The 20,614-nt window shown below is 39.6% G+C and overlaps 1 protein-coding gene across 1 annotated transcript in view; it reads left to right on the forward strand.

The window, feature by feature from the left end:
• The first annotated feature begins 652 nt into the window (after nucleotides 1-652).
• Nucleotides 653-20,614, forward strand: part of ZFYVE28 (zinc finger FYVE-type containing 28) — a 36,903-nt gene continuing 16,941 nt past the window's right edge. The window contains exon 1 of the mRNA XM_087709329.1: nucleotides 653-803. Coding sequence (XP_087565455.1) covers nucleotides 762-803 — 42 coding nt within the window. The 5' untranslated portion in view covers nucleotides 653-761. The remainder of the gene's footprint in view (nucleotides 804-20,614) is intronic.

Consider the following 20,614-nt stretch of genomic DNA (forward strand, 5'->3'; position numbering starts at 1 on the left):
GTTTTCTAAACGTGAGCACAGCAGGGGAGGCAACATCTCACCCGCGGAGTTTATTGGTCAAGGAGGATCCCTAGTAGTGCCTGCCCTGAAGATCGCTTTCGGGACTGGCTGCACCCAACTAGCGCCCTTCAGATGGGTTGGACTTCAACACCGGAGCCTTTGCCTCAGTTGGCACTCGGTGCACCTGGAGAGGTTCAGTTGGGGTGGAAGCCCACAAGGAAGCAAAAGCAACCATCCTTGTGGATTTCTGTTTCTTGTAACAGGATGACCCGGTCAAGGTACCGGTCAACCGCACGTCCCCAACCACGATAGAACGGAGAAGGCCGTCGAGACATCTCCCCCGCCCTCCCCGTTGCTTTCGTTCTAATGAAGTGAGGTCCACAGCAGGAGCGGAGCGGCGTCGTGCCCCGCCTCCGCTGCCGTCCTCCAGGGGACTACCGTCTCGTTCGCACGTCCCGCGGAGAGTTGGCTGCCGCTGCCGCCCTCAGTAACTTTGATCCAGGAGGGAACGGCCTCTCTGTCAATCAGCCGCGCGCCGGCGGAGGGAGCCCAATCGTAACCCTACGCGGCCACGTTCCTGTTGGCCAAAGGCCCGCCCTCCTCTGGGCGTGGCCAGGGGCTATAATATCCCGGCCCGGCTGACAAGCCTCCGAGCCGCCTGTAGGCGGTGGGAGTCTCAGCCGAAGAGAGCGCCTAGCTCAGGTGTACCGAGTAGACTGGCGAGGGCGACTTCTCCAGCCGCTGCGCTCCCGGCTCCAGCCATGCTGCCCGCCGTTGTCCGAAGGTGGCTGCACAGACCTAAGGTGAGGCTGGAGGTCTTTGGCGGCAATCCCGGCGGGGAGCAGAAGCCGGGTGCCTCTTTCTGCCCCCCCCCCACTCCCACCCTCTGCCTAGTAGTTGCTGAACTAGGCCTGGAGTTGTCCCTCCCACCACCCCCATCCCGCCCCCACCCCCGGGCAGTCTTCCTTCCCCGAGCGCAACCCGCAGCTCCTCCTGGCCGCGATTCCGTTTCTCTCTTTTTGGGGGGGGGGGGCGACGACGGAAGATAGGAACCGAAAGACCGTCTCCGTTCGGGCTCTGACTTGGCGAGGAGCGGGCTCCTTTTGTGCGAGGGTTTCCCCTGGTCTGCGAAGACTTCGCTCCTCCCGGGGTTGAGGCGGGTTGAGTAAACCGAGCGCTGCTTTCTTGCCCCGCTTTTTCGGCGGCTACCGGGAGTGGGGGAGGGAGGGAAGGGCGGCTACCGTTCGCTTTGGTCAGAGTGCGCTATAGGGGCTCCTTCGGCACAAACGACGGTTATTCCTATTCGAATAATGGACTCTTGTTAACGCGAGTGTGGGATGGTTGGCCGGGTGTTCCTTCCCCCCTTTGTCTGGTCCGCCTCATGCGGTTTAGCCGCGGCGACGGTGAACCCGGGAGCTCCCGTTGTGAGTATGAGCAGCGGTGCCGTAGCTGAGTTCCAGACGCGCGGTCTGTCTGCGCTCCCGCCCGTAATTGTGTCGGGTTAAGTAGGGATCTCTTGTTTTTGTTTGGCTTGCTCTTGCTTCTTTCTTGGTCTGTTGATGAGTTGATACTCCAGAAAGCTACTCTCAAGCTACGCCTTGGCTCCAGGATAGCGCGTGTGGCAATTGCAGCTCCAACTTTCCGTCCTGTCTTGTCAACTTTGTGCCATCGGATTCAGATTAACAGATTTGGAAGGGAACAAGACCTTGGCTCTCATAGTACGTGAGTATAGCTAGTATGGCTGTTGGTTTGAGCTCAAGAGGTTGGCATTTGGGTTGCGAACGTTTCGTCGCCGTTCGAGGAGACACAGCCGGTGCGTTTTGAGCTGGGTACGGTATTCCTAATCCTGTAGGAAGCCGTTGAGGCGAGGCTTGTGATTCATACTTATACGGTATCTGACTTTCTGGTATGTAACAAGATATGTTACATTCTGAGCGAAGAAAAAAGGAAGGAGGGAACCAAGTATACAATGAATTGCAACTGCCAAACAATTGATATGTTTAGAAACATTATATCAATCAACAATTTTTAGCCTAAACCTGTCAAAATTCTGCCTGGGAAGAAGAAGACATACATTCTGCCTTTGTAAAAAAAAAAAAAAAAGGGTCCCAGAATAGTTGCCTACAGAGGGAAGATCTAGGCTGGCTCTGGGTGGAGCTGAGAAGTTGAGGTTCGTGTGTGAGTTGTCTTGCTGCATCACCTCTTTAGATGAAGGTGAGTGCAACAGGCTTTACAGGGAGCAGTACCCACTATTGGTTGGCAAGAGAATGACTTCCTGCTGATTTATTTTATGACTCACTTTCCACTCAGGCTTCAATTTTGCAAGATATAATTTGAGAAGTATACTGTACACTTGGTAGATCAGCAAAGTTTGCCATATGGTGTGTTAACTGTAAATTGCATTTCTGTGGCTTATGGTAATTTGTCCACCTTGTGTGCCGCCCACCTTGCCCAGCATTATCATCTCTTGTATAGATGCATCAGTCTTCATATCAAAAGTATAAAGGTTTGTTTTGTTCCTTATTTTCAGTGAGCATTCTGGCTTGATTTCTTCCAGTAACAAATGGTTGGTTTTTCAGCCACTGTTTCTGATGAATCTGAAGCAATCTTCTCCTTAGGTTAAAGGAGTTAACTCTCCTCTTCTTACACAGAGCCCATCACTCACATCTGAACATCATAATGGAATTCCGCTGAGTTGACTATCTTAAATTTTGCCTTGATTGAAATATCTCAGTCTTCCTTGAATATATCTATGGTTCCTATAGCCTCCCCCTCCCCCCACCAATCATTTTTGTTCTTTTCTGAGTTTTCTTTTGCACCATCCCTATCAATTCTGGAGCTTATGGGCCTTCACATAAATACACCTGCAAGAGTCAGGATGGCTCAGATAGTTTTTATCCTTAGAGTTACCAGGAGTAAAGTAGGACTTGATAGAACCTAACAATAGCAACACATGGCATTGGAATCTTAAAGGTCCACCAGGAGTACAGAAATGTGTAACATGGCAGCATGATTTTATACCAGAACTTTCTCTCTTTGTATTCCTGATTTACACTCATGCTGGAACTAGTTATGCAAGTATTGTTTGATTTAAGATAACTGGGTTTCACCCGACATCAAAGGAATGCATCATTTGAACTTCTTGTATGTGCCAACACAATCTCTTCCCCGTTTGGTATCTTCTGGACCTGTTGGGACATCAAGTCTCTGAACTCCTAGGCAGCATGCTCAAAGGAGGGTGTTGGGGAAGTTTTTTGAACACACATGGTCTATAATTTGTTTTAGCCATGCTGTGGCTTAAGTAGAACTGTTTAATACTGATTAACGCTATGCCTGAGCATTATACTTTGAATGTACGTGGAAGCTGCATGTTTTTCCATAATATATTAACATCTTCCTTTCAGTTTTTCTTTTCTTTATGTGTTGATTTTAATTTTATTGGCATGGAGGACTGTACTGTATTAGACCTTCACTACATTACTGTGCATATTAGACAAGCTAATTGTTTTATTAACATCTTGGAACTTACAGAAGTTTAAATCATTTTTAATCTTTAACTTATTTACATCCTCTCATAATTTTGGTGGGGTAAACTCAGGATGCTTTGGGAGTCATAAATTGAGAGAGTAAAGCTGCATGTAACCCATTGGGGGATTGGGTGTGTGTTAAACAATCCTGTTCTGAAAAAAATAAATCAGTGTTTATATGTAGTGTAAAAATGATATCAGTTATGTGGGGTTTGCTCTTTCAAAAATTGAATTTCTGAAAATCCAGTTCTTAATTTTTTTTTCAATTTATGCACCTAAAATACCTCTCCTTTTACCTTTTATAATACTTATGAATTGGAAACTGTTTTTTAAAAAAATGATTTACTTATTCCCTCCAAACAATGTAAGTAAAAATAACATATCTCACTTATAAAACTCACAGCATTATCAAAAAATAAATGTGAAATGCCTACGAAAGAAATGAAGAAAAGAGAAATCAGCAGGAAAAGTGTTCAACTCAGTGCACCATTGCAAAGAGGATGGTGGTTTAAATCATTTCTTGACTGCAAAAAGCTCAGAATACTCAGATTCCCTCTTGTGGCAGTAACATTTATTTATGTAGCTATGAGACAGTAAGTGGGAAGGGCATAGGTCTGGCTTTTAAAATCTAAAATGCATGTGGAATTCAAAAGTATAAACCTCCTATTTCAAGGAGGTTTCAAAGTATTTCCTCCTCCGCGAGCTGCACTGGCTGCCTGTCGGTCTCCGGGTGTGCTTCAAGGTGCTACTTATCACCTATAAAGCCCTTCATGGTAGTGGGCCTGGGTATTTGAGAGACCGCCTACTGCCAATTACCTCCACTAGACCGATACGATCGCATCGATTAGGCCTCCTCCGAATTCCATCTACTAGCCAGTGCAAACTGGCAACTACCCGGAGGAGAGCCTTCTCGGTGGCTGCTCCGACCCTCTGGAACGAACTCCCCATGGAGATTCGGACCCTCACCACCCTTCAATCCTTCTGCGCCGCTTTAAAGATCTGGCTGTCCCGGCTGGCCTGGGGTTAAGATTTCAACCCCACCCGAATTGTGTGACTGTTGTGCTCTCTTTTAATATGTTGTATTGTTTCCATATTGGAATACTGTTTGTCTTTTCCCCCCTCCCTTTTTGAATTGTGAGCCGCCCTGAGTCCCCCCAGGGAAAAGGGCGGCATACAAATAAAGGAAATTCAATTCAATTCAATTTCTGGCAGGACTACCAGATTCTGTAACAGTTTTGTTCCCTATGTCATCTGTCTAGTAAACTTGCAAGGTTTGTTTTTCTCGCCATGTACATGTATACATCCAAACTAGACTGTGTTGTTTCTCCCTGTCATATAAAAATGTGGGTATATGCATATTGATTGATTGATTGATTTTGTCATGTTTATGTAGTGTATATTGGAGGTGGTGACCCTTTGAGAGCTGTATGCAATGAAATTTCATTTTAATGTATGCCAATTAGTGTACATTCAAGGTGACAAAGTTATTGTAAGTCTACAAGTCCCAAGTTCTAAAGTGAGCGTAGCTTATTGCTGCCATTAAGACAGGCATATTTTCCTGCATTAAATTGCCATATTATCAATCTAGGTACATAGAAGAAAAATATTTGGTATAATTGTCACAACGTGACTGTACTCCAGTAGTTCAAACATTAAAGTTTCAATTTTCTTGATTTTTCTGCTGCTTTATCAATATTTTGAGTAATCTACATGGTAATAAATTAAAACTGTCACTTGTGCAAAGCAAGCATGTCAATGATAGTGAAATCAGTAAGGGCTTTCCTGCACTGCAGCTTTAAGCTACTTGATTCCCATACTTAAATATCTAGAAATGAAACCACCTTAAGACAATACTTGCTAGATTTCAATCCTTTTAGCCACAGTGATGTTCTGTCTACATCACACTTTCCACAGTCCCCAATTGGTAGATTCCCTTGCTTTTTTTTTTTTTGTACACCTCCCACCTATGCCAGGGAAGCAGGCACAGAGCTCTTACCTGTCGATGGAGAGGCCTTTTAGGACATGATGCTTCTATTGATAGATCTTATATGTGGACTTCTATACATTGACTGCCCCCCCATCCCCGGTATTTGACACCTTTTTGTTTGGGGAAAGGAATGAGCAGCAGATAGGGATAGCCATGATTCTTCTTACCTGCAGGAGCCAGGGTGACTGTTTCCTTGGTCTTCATTAGATTTATGTCATTGACTGGTGGTTAAACTAGGAAGTTGAAGAAAAACATCCTGGAAGAAGGCAAACCACTTCTGCATTATTAATAAAGAAACCACATGAGCTCATCCATGAAGTCACTGCGAATTATATTCTACTCAAAGAAAACAGCTTCTTTCCTCAAGACTTGTGGTCACCACTGTTTGTATGTATTGTGAGCAGCGTCCCACAAAAACATTATTTGACCAGTAACCAAAGCAAGTTTGGGATCATTACAGCCCCTTCCCAAAGTCTTATCCTGATGCCGAACGGTTCAACGGGAACTATGAAGTAGTTTTCTTGTTCCATGCTTTGGTCCAAACTGAAGCCATGTGAAAGACCTTTGCAATACCATCCTTTTCCAAATCACGGAAGACTCAGAAGAGGTGAGCAGAAGAGAGAAACTTATTTTAAAACAGTTGTGGATGTCTGCATCCTACATTTTTAATGACCTTTAGCTGAAAAGATCAAAAGTTTTCAGTGAGTTGCAAAGTTCAGAAAGAGAGAGAATAGAGGTAGCCCTCTACTTACGACCACAATTGAACCCAACATTTCGGTTGCTAAGTAAGACAGTTGTTAAGTGAATTTTGCCCCATTTTACAGCCTTTCTTGCCACAATTGCTAAGTGAATCACTGAAGTTGTTAAGTTAGTAACATGTTTGTTAAGTGAATCTGGCTTCCCCATTGACTTTGCTTGTCAGAAGGTCGTAAAAGGGTATCACATGACTCCAGGACACTGCAACTGTCATAAATATGAGTCATTTGCCAAGCATCACGAGACCCTGGAAATGCTGCAATGGTCATAAGTGTGAAAGATGTTCATAAGTCTCTTTTTTCAATGTTGTAACTTCAAACAGACACTAAATGAACCCTTGTAATTTGAGGATTACTTGTATTGCTGAGCACCTTTAGCCAAAGAATGTCAGTGTTCTGAGTAATGCACCCATTGAAAGCATAACTCCAAGGAAGGTAGATTCCTCAAAAGATATGTTTATTGGATACATCATATCAGCACAGCTGGTGAAAACCAATTCTGACAGTTTCTACAGTTTTCACCTAATTAAAAGAATCAAACTCCTCCCTCCCAGGTGTCACCAGTCACATTGTCTCTTTCAATGGCCAACTGTTTCAATGACCTTGGTTTCCACAAGAAAGTATTTTGTTTTGACTGGAGCCCGGCTATCTACTTCCCCCTTCCCTTCTCTCTCCCTGGCTTTGTGGCAACTATGAGGCAGCACAAGATGGCTTCAGCCGGGTTCACTTCAGAGTTGACAAAGACCTTCAGATTTTCTGGCGATCTTTTCAGAATTTCACTATCATGGGCTCCTCTATAAATATACTGACCTGAGCCAATATTTTTTATAAATTGCGTAACACTTTTAGCTCAGTTTTAAACTCATAATGTCATTGAAAGGTTAAAATAAGGTTTGCTTAACAAGGAGACCTTTCTGAAAATAATTGATTTAACCTTTCAGCTCTTTCCAATAAAAGGATCCCTCAGCAACTTGTTTCTTGAATTGATTCTAGAGTTAAATAATTACATACTAACCCTTATTTTTTATCCAGTTTTCCTCAAATATTAGCCCAAGTACATGTTGAATGGTGTCTCACCTTTTTCTAATGTTCCTAGATTTAATGTTAATAATTATCTGTAATATTCCACCTAAAGGAATGTCTGGATACAAATATTTTCAATATAGTATGCCTAATAATTTTGTTGAGTATAAACACCAGGAATGGAAAATAGGTCACAATTGTGATGTCTGGATGAAGTAACATTTATATATAATTAGCTGAGCATGTATCTTCCACATTATAGTGTTTCATCATGTTTTTCCAGTAATATGCTTTGTATTTGTTAACACAACATTGCTAAAAGGCTATTTGCATATAGCTTAGTACTGAACTCTGGTAGCTGTTGTATTTTGCAGACTGTAAGATTTTAAACATGGTCTCTTGCTGTTGTTTTCCTGCATCATTATTTTTCTCAAGGGAAAGCAACTTTTTAATTTTTTATTAATAATTGTTTTTAAAGGAAAAATATCCTAAATTATAAAAAGAGGCAAAACTAAAAAAATATTAAAGTATATTTACATTTATCAATAAACTGAGGCCATAATTCGTTACAATCATCTATGGTCGATCTATATTAATCCTGAAAAACACTGAATAGTTGGAAGTGCATGTTTGGAGAAAAGGAACTTGTTTTGAAAGTATATAGACTTGTTTCACATATGCTAAGTCATGGTTTCATTAATGATAGTTTGTATAAATGTAATTGTGACTTATTTAACAATCAAATAAACCAGAACCGTAAACAATAGTTTGCAAACCACAAGGGGTAAGTACACATAATACGTTTAAGTCAAACTGAACCTAGTCATGCACAGATTCTTAGTATTTGGATGCTGTTGTCTTGATGACGTACAGATGGGGACACTGCAGGTTGATTTAATTATACTGGATAGCCAAAAGATTCTGATCATCACTCCTTAAATCCAGCTTCCTGTGTCAGTCATAAGAATGTATGTGTGTAATTCAAGTTATTCAAGAAATAGTATGCAGGCTGTATTGGTCAAACTGACAGTCTTGTTATACAGGTCAGTGTAAAATCAGGTCTGATTACGTCATTTGTGGTTATGACAACAGCTCAATAAATAGTCCAATAAATGGAAAATTGGAGCTGAACACAAAAAGTAATAATCTGCATAGAAGGCTCAGCCTACTGCATTCTGCATAGCTTTTATTTCAAAAAGGCCATGGATTTGGAATGAGTGCTGTACAAAAGACATGAAATGGATCAGGACAGGAGAAAATTGTTATTTATTTATTTGTACATACCTATTTATTTGTAGATACTTACCATGTTTCCCCTGAAAATAAGACAGGGTCCTAATTTCTTTTGGCCCCCCCACAATAAGCACTTGGCCTTATTTTTGGAGAAGTCTTATTATTTTTAGGTGCAGGAGGGGGCACGCGTGGTCATGGCTGCTGCTGTGTTGCAATATTTTCAGGGAGGGCTTATTTTGGGGGGAGGGCTTATTCTAACACATGCGCTCAAAAGACCAACTGGGCTTATTATCCAGGGTGGTCTTATTTTCAGGGAAACTTGTTATATGAGGGACGTGGTGGATCAGTGGCTAAGACACTGAGCTTGTCAATCAGAAAGGTCGGCAGTTCAGTAGTTCGAATTTTTAGTGCCGGATAATGGAGTGACCTCCCGTTACTTGTCCCAGCTTCTGCCAACCTAGCAGTTCAAAAGTACATAAAAAAGCAAGTATAAAAATAGGGACCACCTTTCCTGGGAAAGGAAACAGTGCTCCCTGTGCCTTCGGCGTTTAGTCATGCTGGCCACATGACCACAAAGACGTCTTCGGACAGCACTGGCTCTTCAGCTTTGAAACCGAGATGAGCATTGCCCCCTAGAGTTGGGAACAACTAGCACATATGTGCAAGGGGAACCTTTACCTGTTTGCATCCCTGTTTCCTGAAAACAGGTTATAACAAATATAAAGACAGGTTGTGTTACTGAATAAGCACCATTTTTACTTATGAAGGAGAGGTAGAGAGATTTAAAAGATCAGAATATGGAAAGAAGCTCATGGAGAAGCAGTCAATATCAAGACCAAAACTTTACAACTTTCTTAGAACCAAAATAGGTGCTACTTTAGTTGCTTTAAAGTTAGAATTGAATATTTGAAATTGAATTGGTTGATCATATGCCATCAAATCAATGTTGATTCTTAGTGATCATATAGATGGATTTTCTCCAAGATATTCTGTTCCTCACCTTGGTCCTTCAGGTTTTCAGACATGCATCCATTGCTGCTGTAATTGGGTCTTGTTGCTGGTCATCCTCTTCTTCTCTTTCCTTCTCTCTTTCTCCAGAGAGTGATTTTTTCACATAATGTGCCCAAAGTAGGATAATTTGAGCCTAGTCTTTTGAGACTTTAGTGAGAACTCTGGATTAATTTGATCGTTTATTGGTTTGTTTCCTTGGCTAGCCATGATATTCTAAACCGCATCGTCCATTCCAACACCAAAATTCAAAAGTGTCAATATTCTTTATATCCGCCTTCTTCAAGGTCCTAAACTCATTTCCATAGAGTGTCACAGTATCTCAATACTTTAATAGCAATAGCAATAGCAATAGCAGTAGACTTATATACCGCTTCATAGGCCTTTCAGGCCTCTCTAAGCGGTTTACAGAGAGTCAGCATATTGCCCCCAACAATCTGGGTCCTCATTTTACCCACCTCGGAAGGATGGAAGGCTGAGTCAACCCTGAGCCGGTGAGATTTGAACCGCTGAACTGCTGATCTAGCAGTAGCCTGCAGTGCTGCATTTAACCACTGCGCCACCTTGGCTCTTTAAGCTTTAAGCTATTACCTGCACTACAGTATTCTGATCTTTGTAGATATTAGATATTTCACAGCACCTAAATAACTTTTTCAAGGTTTTCATTGCTATTTGACCAAGTCCTAGTCTACAGAGTATTTCCTAATGATTGGTTCCTTTACAATTGAAAGGTGGAAGCTATCCACCTCTTTCATATCTTAATTTGTCACTTCTAAGACTGGTTTCTGTATTTCTTATCATCTTTTCTATATTTAAACTTAGTCACTGTGCTCTTTGACTTTTTCAGTAGGGTTGCAGATTGTTTGCACTTCAGTAATCAGACTACTGCTATCAACATAGTGCATGTCCCTTCCTCCATTTTAAACTGTGCTTATCATCTTCCAATTCAGGTTCCCTCAATACTGTATATAATCAACACACAAAGACAGAATGTAATGTACAGCCTTGTATCTGCCATCCTGGAACCAGTCTGTTTCTCCATGTTCTCTTCAGATTGTGGTTTACCAACTTAAATGCAGGTTTTGCATTAGGAGAGTGTGATATCCCAGAATTCCCATTTTTCTAAGCACATTCCACAGCTTTGCATGATCAACAAATTAAAGATCTTACTATAATCGATGAAGCACATATTTGCCTCTATTTTTTGCGTTCATATTTCAAATATTTATTCCCTAAGTATAATCTGACTACATTTGTGTGCCATCTGGATTTTGGCAAGAGTCTGTTCTCCGAGCTTTCTATTTAACTGCTGGACGTTTCATTAACAAATTAGCTAACATCTTCAGCGGGATCTGCATCTGGACTTTCTCAACAGGTTAGTGTCCCGTGTAAAACATATTCTGGTAGTTAAACAAAATATCAACCAACCAGAATATCTACTGTATCTCTATGGCCAGCTAAAGACCATAGTGAAGAATGAATGAAATAACACTCCATAATTAAACAGTGAATTAAATATAACTAACCCTTCATCTAGAATGCATTAAATCCTACCTTTCTGGCCAAACTACTGCTTTAAGTTCCTCTGCCTTGTCTGAATTCAGGTTCAATTTTACTGGCTTGTGTTCTGTCTACAGAGTATTCCTGTAACTTTGCATGATTTTAAGGAAGATAAATGGAGTTGTGAGCCATCAGTACTTCTCTGTTCCAAAACAACTTCTCTCAGAGTCAGATAACCCTTTAGAATACTGCCTTGGTGCTGAAAGATGTTGAAATATATTGGTTAATGAGTAGGGTCAAATTTATCTTGTCATGCCAGAACAGGCAACATATTAAACTGAAGCTATTTCAGTGTCAAGAAAAAGTGAGCAATCAATTTATAATAGATTCAAAGAATCCCAGTCCTCCAAAGTTATCTTGATTAGCAATGCTGCAACACATATATTTTGTCCAAAAGAGATGTTTTTGTGCTTGGATGATGGCATTATAGTTTAAATCAGAGTGTTAAGATATTATTCCCACCTACATAGACATATTTATAACCTTAGGAAACTAGCCAGTCTACACATTCCCATTTTGTTGTCATGATTGAGGAGAAACGAGTGGACAGATATTAAGTGGCCTCAAGAACTGCACACAACACCCATTTCAGAGGCACTGAAACTAAAGCTGCATTCATGGGACAATCCATATGTGAGTGTTATCCTCAAAATGTTTAACAATCAGATGTGAAGGTCTAAGCAAAACTGCCCCAAAATTTAACATCTCAGCAAAAATCCTGTTTAAGTAGTCCACATTTCCCACCCAGAGAAGTTTTATTGGAAGAGGCTAAGTAGAATAGAATAACAGAGTTGGAAGGTACCTTGGAGGTCTTCTAGTCTAACCCCCTGCTTAGGCAGGAAATTTTACACCACTTCAGACAAATGGTTATCCAACATCTTAAAAACGTCCAGTGTTGGAGCATTTACAACTTCTGGAGGCAAGTTCTTCCACTGATTAATTGTTCTAACTGTCAGGAAATTTCTCCTTAGTTCTAAGTTGCTTCTCTCCTTGATTATTTTCCACCCATTGCTTCTTGTTCTACCGTCAGTTGCTTTGGAGAAGTATGGAGATGTAATCTCTCTTGGAGTCTTATGAGGTCTTTTAGCATCATCTTCTTTCTGATGAGAGTTTTTGGCTAAGAACTGCTACATCCCTTATTTGACTTTTTATTATGGACTCTAATGTCTTTTGGGGAGCTGACTTTTTAATCAACAAAACAAAAATAACTATTCTCAGTTTGGGGGGGGAGGGAGGAATTAAGCAGTCTGTTACTTGTAACAGATCTTAAATTGCAAAAGTCTATGTAAAAATCCTAATGGAAGTCCAATCAGGCTTAGCCTTATTTTAGATGTTTGACTTTTCAACCTGTACCATTTCTCTGGGTTTTTATTTAATATTTATGTGAACTCAAGGGGTATTATCAGCTAAATGATTAGAAATAGCTAGCTAGTGATTGCTACAAGTGCAGTGTTTGTACTTCTAAGAGCAACCTCTTTTTTTTTGGTTAAAGCTTCCTGCCTTCCCAAGATTGTGGCATGACTTTATACCAAAAGGTTGGGCACATCCTGTGATTGCAGTAAAATTTATCTTAACAGTAAAATGCCACTACCAAGTCAACTATTTGAAAATGATTATTATACCGTGCAAATTTACAATCCAACCCAGTTAGTTCCTTATTATCCCTTTTTGATATTCGTAATCATACTATAGGGAGGATTCTTGCTATACAATAGTGCCATTTTGTCTATGTGACCTTGAGCCTTTCTGCACTTGTGTCTAATCACTATATGCTCTGGATACCCCCCCCTCTCTCCCCATCCCCTCTAAATCTCCAAAAATTGCTTTCACCTCCTTCCCAGGCTATGAACAAGTTAGTTAATGGAGAAAATCTCATACCAAGAAGTTTGGATATGTAAAAGGTAAAACTATTTGTTTTAGGGTTGACTCAGCCTTCCATCCTTCCGAGGTGGGTAAAATGAGGACCCAGATTGTTGGGGGCAATATGCTGACTCTCTGTAAACCGCTTAGAGAGGCCTGTAAGGCCTATGAAGCGGTATATAAGTCTACTGCTATTTTGATTTGTCAATAAAATTCAATCTGTTGATCTAGATAATGAACAGAGACCAATAAAACCTAGGAAACTTCAAATTTCAAGAACTTTAACAAAGCCAGGGTGCCACTTTTTTTTTTTTTTTTGCTTTGTTTAGCCTTGTTTGTCAAAGGAGGAACAGCAACATCTTTCAAGCTGTTGCAAGCAGGACATTGTGGTAAAAAGTTTTAGAGAACCCCTTGAGGGAGTCAGAAAGCCCAGTTCACCATATCCTAGAAATTTCTTAGGTAAGTTCATATCACATTTACATAATCTTTGTTAAAGTAGTGCTTTTCCCATACCCTGATTCAACAACAGCTATGCTGTGTTAAACTTCAGTCACTGTAGTACTTAAGAAATTCAGAAGACCGATAGCAGAGAAGCACTTACTAGCTATTTCAGCCTGCTGTAGATATGTTCCAATTTTCCGGTCAGCCCCTTCTTCCTTCATTTTGTTATAGTTTCTTAGATCAATCTATGAAAAGTAAAGGAAACTACTTGCCAGCACTTAGAATAGGATAGTTATGAAATATTCTAATTCTATGACATACTTATTATTTGTATGCGTGTGCCTTCAAGTCTGTGCTTCAATGCTGATTCCTGGTAACTGCCTGGACTAGTCCTGCAGTTTTCTGGGCAAGATTTTCAGAAGTGATTTGCTCTTGCCACCTTCCTAAGTCTGAGAAGGAGTGACTGGACCAGAATCACCCAGCTGACTTTGTGATTAAGGTGGAACTAGAACTCATAGTCTCCTGGTTTCTAGCCTGGGTCCTTAGCCACTGCATGAAGCTGCTCTTATTAAATATAATTTGTCGCACAGTCAGCCAATTGTTCAGACAAGATTTGACATTTTTATCTACCATTTGAGTCCTTCCCAAGGCCTAGAGATAGGCAGATGTTGATGTTTAATGGTGATATTTATCATATTTGTTATATTTTTATTGTTTCTTCTTCTTGTACAGTTGAGTTTGTTTACTTCTTGTTATTTCTGATTTGTAGAAGTAGTCACTGTTTAGTTTTCTCTTTTTCTTTGCTTTAGCAGATGGGTTGCACTTTAATTTAGTAGTGGGGAAAATCTCTCTAGGTCTAAGTTAGTCAGTCACTTTAAAAAAGACAAACTTTTAAACTCTGTGGTGCTGACTTTGTTAGTTCTGACCCAGTGTCATTTGGAGAATGCTGCAAATTGAAAAAAGATTAACTTTTTTGTGGTGAGTAAGAAATAGTTTTGGTGGCCCTAGAATATTTTTAAGATTAGGCCTACACCCTCTTATTTGTTTTGCAGAGGTAGAGGTACAGCATGAAAAACAAGAAGGCAAACAGCTTACAAGGAAATTTAAGAATTAGTATTCTACTACATTTACTGTACTAGTTATGGTGAAGTGCTTAGGATAAATAGGGAACACAGTCCCATTCACTGAGGTTTCTTAGTTATTATTTGTACAGCTCTTTGGCCTTGTTAAAGTACAATCAGAATTATTTTTTCCCAGGGAGGTGAAGATCCTTAAAAAAAGATTCCATAAACCGTATCTAGTAACCACTATATATGGGCTTTGTTTACATGCGCAGAAAAAACATTATACTGTAAGTATTATAATGGTTATATTTTCTTAAAGAAAGCCATTATAATTTATATTATATCTGTCCTTTACTCCAGTGAAGAGGAATAAAGTTTATTTCATGGCCATTAGGATACTCAATCTCCTTCATGGATTATTAACTTGCAACAGTGAAGGGGTTTTCCCAGCCTAATAATGTATTCAGAAAGACTTGGTCATATTTTAAACAGGATGGGATAAAGATCTACTGGAGACAAAAAGAAGAAACACTTCCAGTATTCTGCCAAACAAACAAAATGAGCATTCACAAAACAGGACAATGAAGTAGACCAGAATGGTTCACTTCATATCAGAAATTCTATTGAGGACAAGAAAACCGTGGAAACAATGCAGCTGCTATTTTTGTTGAAAAGGAATGGATCAAAATTGAGTGCAATCCCAAAAATGATAAAATGACCTCAAATGGAATTCTAGATAAATTAATCAGATCTGATCCAATTCTGCATTTCATTAAAATGAAATGAACAAAAATATCCCAAAATGCAAAAAGAAAAAGCAGCAAAATGGCTGTCTGCTGAACCATCAAAAGTAACTGAAAAAATATAGAAAGAAAAAGACAAACACAGAGGAAAAATTGTTCAATTAAACATTGAATGCTACAGAAGACAAATACGGAATAAGATGATGTATTTAAATAAACAGTGCAAAAAAGTGAATGGGAAGGACAAGAAGTACTAAAAGTACTTAATTTAGTTTAATACTTAAAGTATTAAAAGTACAGAAATTAAGTAAGCTCGTATGCATAAATGAACATCATAAAAGATGAAAGCAAAATTGTATTGTGAAAGGAAGAAAGAAATTAGAGATGGTACAAATGTGTTGAAGAACTTCATCAAAAAGTTTCTAAAGTTGTTGATCTAACTGAACTAGAAACAGACATTCTGGAAAGTGAAGTTAAAGGCCCTCTAGGAAATTTTGCAAATAATGCTTCAGAGTTGATGATAAACCAACAGAACTGTTTAAAATTTTACCAGATCATGCTGTTAAATTGGTGTCTGCAGTTTGCACGCAGATATGGAAAATCCAGCAGCAGACAAAGAAGTGAAAAAATAATTTATATTCCAATACTAAAAAAGGGCAGTGTTGTGTTCAACTTATTGAACCATTGTGTTTATATCACATGCTAGTTTTACATACTAGTAAGATAATGCTCAAGCTTTTGCAATCTAGACTTCAACAGTACGTGGAATAAAATGGTACAAAGTACAAGTTGGATTCAGAGGATGCAGGAGTACCTGAGATCATATTGCTAAATCCAAAGGATAATGGGAACAGCAAAGCTCATTTTTCTTCATAGATGTTAGTATAGAAAAAACTTTCAGTGGAGTTGACCAAAACAAATTTTCAGTAGTCTTTAAAAACATAAGAAAAACAGGCCTATTGAATTTATGTGGTGACCAGTTAGATTGGAGTAAGGGAGAAATTAAATAACTTCATATTGTTTTAAAATTGTGAAAAGAACTAAGGTTACATACCATTAGTTTATTTGTTTGGCTTGCCTGTGGAACATATACAAGAAATAGAAACTGGAATTATAAATGCTAGGAGAATCTTCAACAACCCAGATTGGTGGCTGGATGTCAGGAGTACTTGTGAAATCTCTTGTTGAAGATGAACAAATGGAGGTCAAAAGCTGGTATGATTATCAATACTAACAAAATAACAATAACAAAAAATACATGATTATAATAACAAGCAGTGTCAACTCAATGTAAACAGTGGAAAAGAAGATGAAGTAATAACATATCTTATTTCTGTAAAAATCAAATGTTCAGAAGCACAGTAATTGTAGCCATGAAAGAAAAACATGTTGCTACTTGGGGAAAAACACAGTCAGATTGAGACAAATTATTCATATTTAGAGACATCAGACTGACAAGATTGTATACTATCAAGGACATGGTCTAGATTTTACAGCTGTGTAACACTTAGGAAAGCCCCTGTGAGAAGATGAACAAAGAAAGATGTATTCCTTTGAATTATAATGCTGCAGACAGTTTTTGACAATATTTCAAGAAGAAACAAAATAATTTAGTATTAGAAGGAGTAAAACCAAATTGCTTACTGGAAACCCAAATATTGAAAAGTTGGACACATAATGCAGAGGCAAGAAAGACCCTGATGCTTGAAAAATCAAGAACAATGCAAATAAAAAGTTGAGGGGGGGGGAAAGATGACTAGATACCAATACTAGTGACATAAACATGAGCATACCATACCTTAAAGAAGCGTTACTGAGAAACCATCCTCACAAAATTATCTCGGTCAGCTGACAAAGAGTCAGAAACAACAAGAACATAGTGCTTAGTATGAATAACTGAGTTGATTAAAAGTTAGCAATCCTTGAGAAATAGCTAGGTTGGTCTGGCGCAAGAAAAAGGAAGTGTTTTGTGATTTTTAAAGATTCATTATGACATGACCTAATTTGGGAAACAACCTATTGTTTTTGTTTACCAAATTTCTACCCTGTTTTACCATTACAAACAACCCCAAACCTCCCCATATGAATAGAACAAAGCAGCTGACTAATGGGGCTGTATTTTGTTTATTGCAGTGATAGAAAACATTCAGGCCTTTGAACATAACATATTAATAGTCCTACCAGTTAGTGGAACCTGAGTGAAAGGCTAGGATTCGTTTCTGTCAGAAACTTGGACTGCATCTCTTCTTTGGAATGGGCTCAAAGAGATAACAGATGCAAACACTAGCTGTTACTACCTGATTTCAGTTTTTTTCAAATTTCAAGCTTAATCCCAAAGTTAATCTGCTGTCATGAACTAAACTGATAATAATAATTTTTATATCTTTTTCCTTCTGCCTCTTCTCCTATTCCTGTTCTTATTTACAGGACTATATTGGGTTTTTTACATTGCCTAACTTATGGCACCTCTGAACAATTCACAGAGTAAAAACACTCAGAACAATAAAATAATGCAATGATAAAAGCAAAGAACAAAGGTGACACAAACCTAATAAGAGGCAAAGTAATCTCACATTACTCAGAAGAGGCTTCAGTTACTTTGCCAAAGCTCTGAGTGAAGAGCCAGGACTTCAAGGCTCTCCAAAATACAGCAGTGCAGAGCCCTCCTAGATCTCAAGGGAAACTTTATTCGAGAAGGCAGGTGCTATAGCAGAGAATATCTGCTTTTGATAGCTAACATTGTTTTAATCAAAGGATCCATAGAGCACATCAACCCTGCCAAATCTCAGGCAGCTACTATGGATGAAAGGCATTCTTTCAAGTAATCAGGCTGTTTGCCATGTATAGGCAATTACCACCATCTTGAATTATATCCAGAAACAAACTAATAACTAATGTAACTTGCAAAGTAAAGGTGTTACATGGGCATACTGAGGCTTGCCCATCATTATCTGTACCTCTGCATTCTGGACCAGTTAAGCTTGTATATGATCTTCAAGGACAGCCCTGTGTAAAGTGTTATGCAGTAATCAAACCATGAGCTGACCAAGGCATGAGTGATTGTCTTAAGGGCTTCCCAATCTAGGAGAGCTTTCAACTCATACAACTGATACAAAGGCCTTTCTGTCACAACCTCCATTTGGTCAGTGAGTAGTAGTTGTGGGTCTAAGAAGGCCTCCAGACTGTGCGACACTCTTGAATGGGGAAGTGCTACTCCATTCAGAATTATAGCGTAGGTGGAACATTTCTACATCTCAAGTCACTTGATCTTGGTAGGATTAAGTCAGAGACAGTTCTTCCCTATTTATATCCACAAAGCTTCTAGGCACTAGGACAGAACCTCAGCAGCCCCATTTGACCAGCCCACCATCAAAATATGTAATTGTGTGTCATCAATATATTAATGATACCAAACCCCAAACCAGTGGATAACCTTATCCAGTAGCTTCATGTGGTTGTCAAAGGGGAAGGGAGAGAGGGAATGGCCTAGGGAGCAATTTATCTAACCCAACTAACACATCTGAAACTAGTTGTTGAGAAAGAGAATCCCCATAAACCATGCCCCCAATACCCAACCTGCAGAGTTGGTTCAGAAAGCTATGCAGTCAATGATATTCAAGCTACTGAGAGATCAAGAGCACAAGGATGGGTGGCCACCTCCATTACCATCTCCCTTCCTTCTCTACCACCAGTGATCTATGCTGTGTCAGTGCAAAATCCCAATCTGAAATAGGTCTACACAATCCATTCCCTCCAGGGTTCTCATCAACTGCAGACTGACCAGCTGCTCAACAATGTTCCCCCAGCCTCACTAGCTCTCTCAAAGCAAGAGGTACTACAATTTCATATAAGAAGGCCAATACCATAGCATGGACCCAACCATGGCTCATCTCTCTGGCCATTTTTACAACCCAGGAATGGAGGTCAAGCTGACAACAGAGATAACCCTGTCATTTCTTCAGGAGTCACTGGCTAAAACTCATCCCAGATCATATCACCAGTGATCAGACCACGCCCCAGGCACTGCAGTCTGATCTGTCCAGATAAGTCAGAATGGATCTGAGCAATTTTATCTGCCAGGTTTCCTGATTAATACTCACAGCAGCTCCACAGATGTTCTATGGGGCTCTCCGTATCAAGAGGGGAGTGGGTCATCCTAAACAGGTGAATGCCTATCAGTGGACCCTTTTTCAGAAAGGTTCTCCACCTTTGTTATAATTACATCATGCCCTTTTAGATTCTGCACGTCCGTTTGCAAGTACATACTGCAAGGTTCTGTAGTCCATTTCACTTGCTTTATATTTGTTTTAGTTATATATTAATTTGTATTGCATTCATAGTTCTCCTGTGGTATACATTTTAATCTTTCTATCGTGTTGATAAGCTCAATTAGAAAACAGATTGGTTTCTGATTCTTGAATTAAGTAGAGATATTGCTGAGTAACCAGCCCTTGGAGAATTTCTGCTCAATGAAATAGTTGCAAAGTGTGTAACAAGAAAATTCTCTCCCTTCTGTGCTTAATGGCAGGGTTTCATATCAGGCAAAACAATGAATCTTTCTGCTCTGCATTCCCAAGCAGCACCAGAATGTTAGACAAGGAGATTTTCACAAATTAGGAAATCTGTCATATACAAAGTTTCTCTGTCTGAAACTCTCTGGAATCCTGACTTCTCTGGGCTTGTTGCACCCCACCTCCTCCAAATCCTGAACCTTTTCCTCCAGCTTGTTTGTCTGCAGCCATATATCCAGTAAACTCTCAACCTTGAAGGTGCCTATTCTCAGTTCCTTAATTATACAACCATTTTCTCTGGGATAAGAATCGGAGACTCCTGCCAACATCCCATCATATAAAGTTGTAGACTTCACTCTATTTGCACACTATTGACTGACTTAGGAGGAATTATAAATCTTCCTTAATTGACCTTTGTAGGAAAACAATAGTTCTTGGCAGAAGAATAAAACTGTGAATATGGCTTTTAAAAAGAGGTGGCACTTTTCTGACTGAAGCCCCATTGGTAGATATAGTCCCCATTCTGGAGTAAGATGGCAGGCTGGACTGTTATTTATCGTATGGCACATTCACATCACATTTTGATAAAATCACAAAGAATAAAAATACAAAATATGAAACATAAAATCTAAAATATTATAAACATATACCTAGATTACAGATATAATTTTTGCTTCATTTGTCACAATGAAATGCAGCTGGGCTGTGTGCACCTTAATTTAAAAAATTACCCAGATATAGAAAACAAGCACATTGGGGAAAAAGCCAGATTAGAATTCACCTGGCAACTCCTTTTCTGTATCAAGGGAATTTCCTTGTTGATATCAAAGTGTACATGTAATTAAGGTGCTGTTGAACATGAGTGTCTCATATTGTATGGCTGTGTATAACCCAGGCTTCTC

This window comes from Thamnophis sirtalis, unplaced genomic scaffold (assembly GCF_051295495.1).
Source record: "Thamnophis sirtalis isolate CommonGarterSnake01/CBP01778 unplaced genomic scaffold, rThaSir2_p1.2 scaffold_3, whole genome shotgun sequence".
Lineage (NCBI taxonomy): Eukaryota > Metazoa > Chordata > Lepidosauria > Squamata > Natricidae > Thamnophis > Thamnophis sirtalis.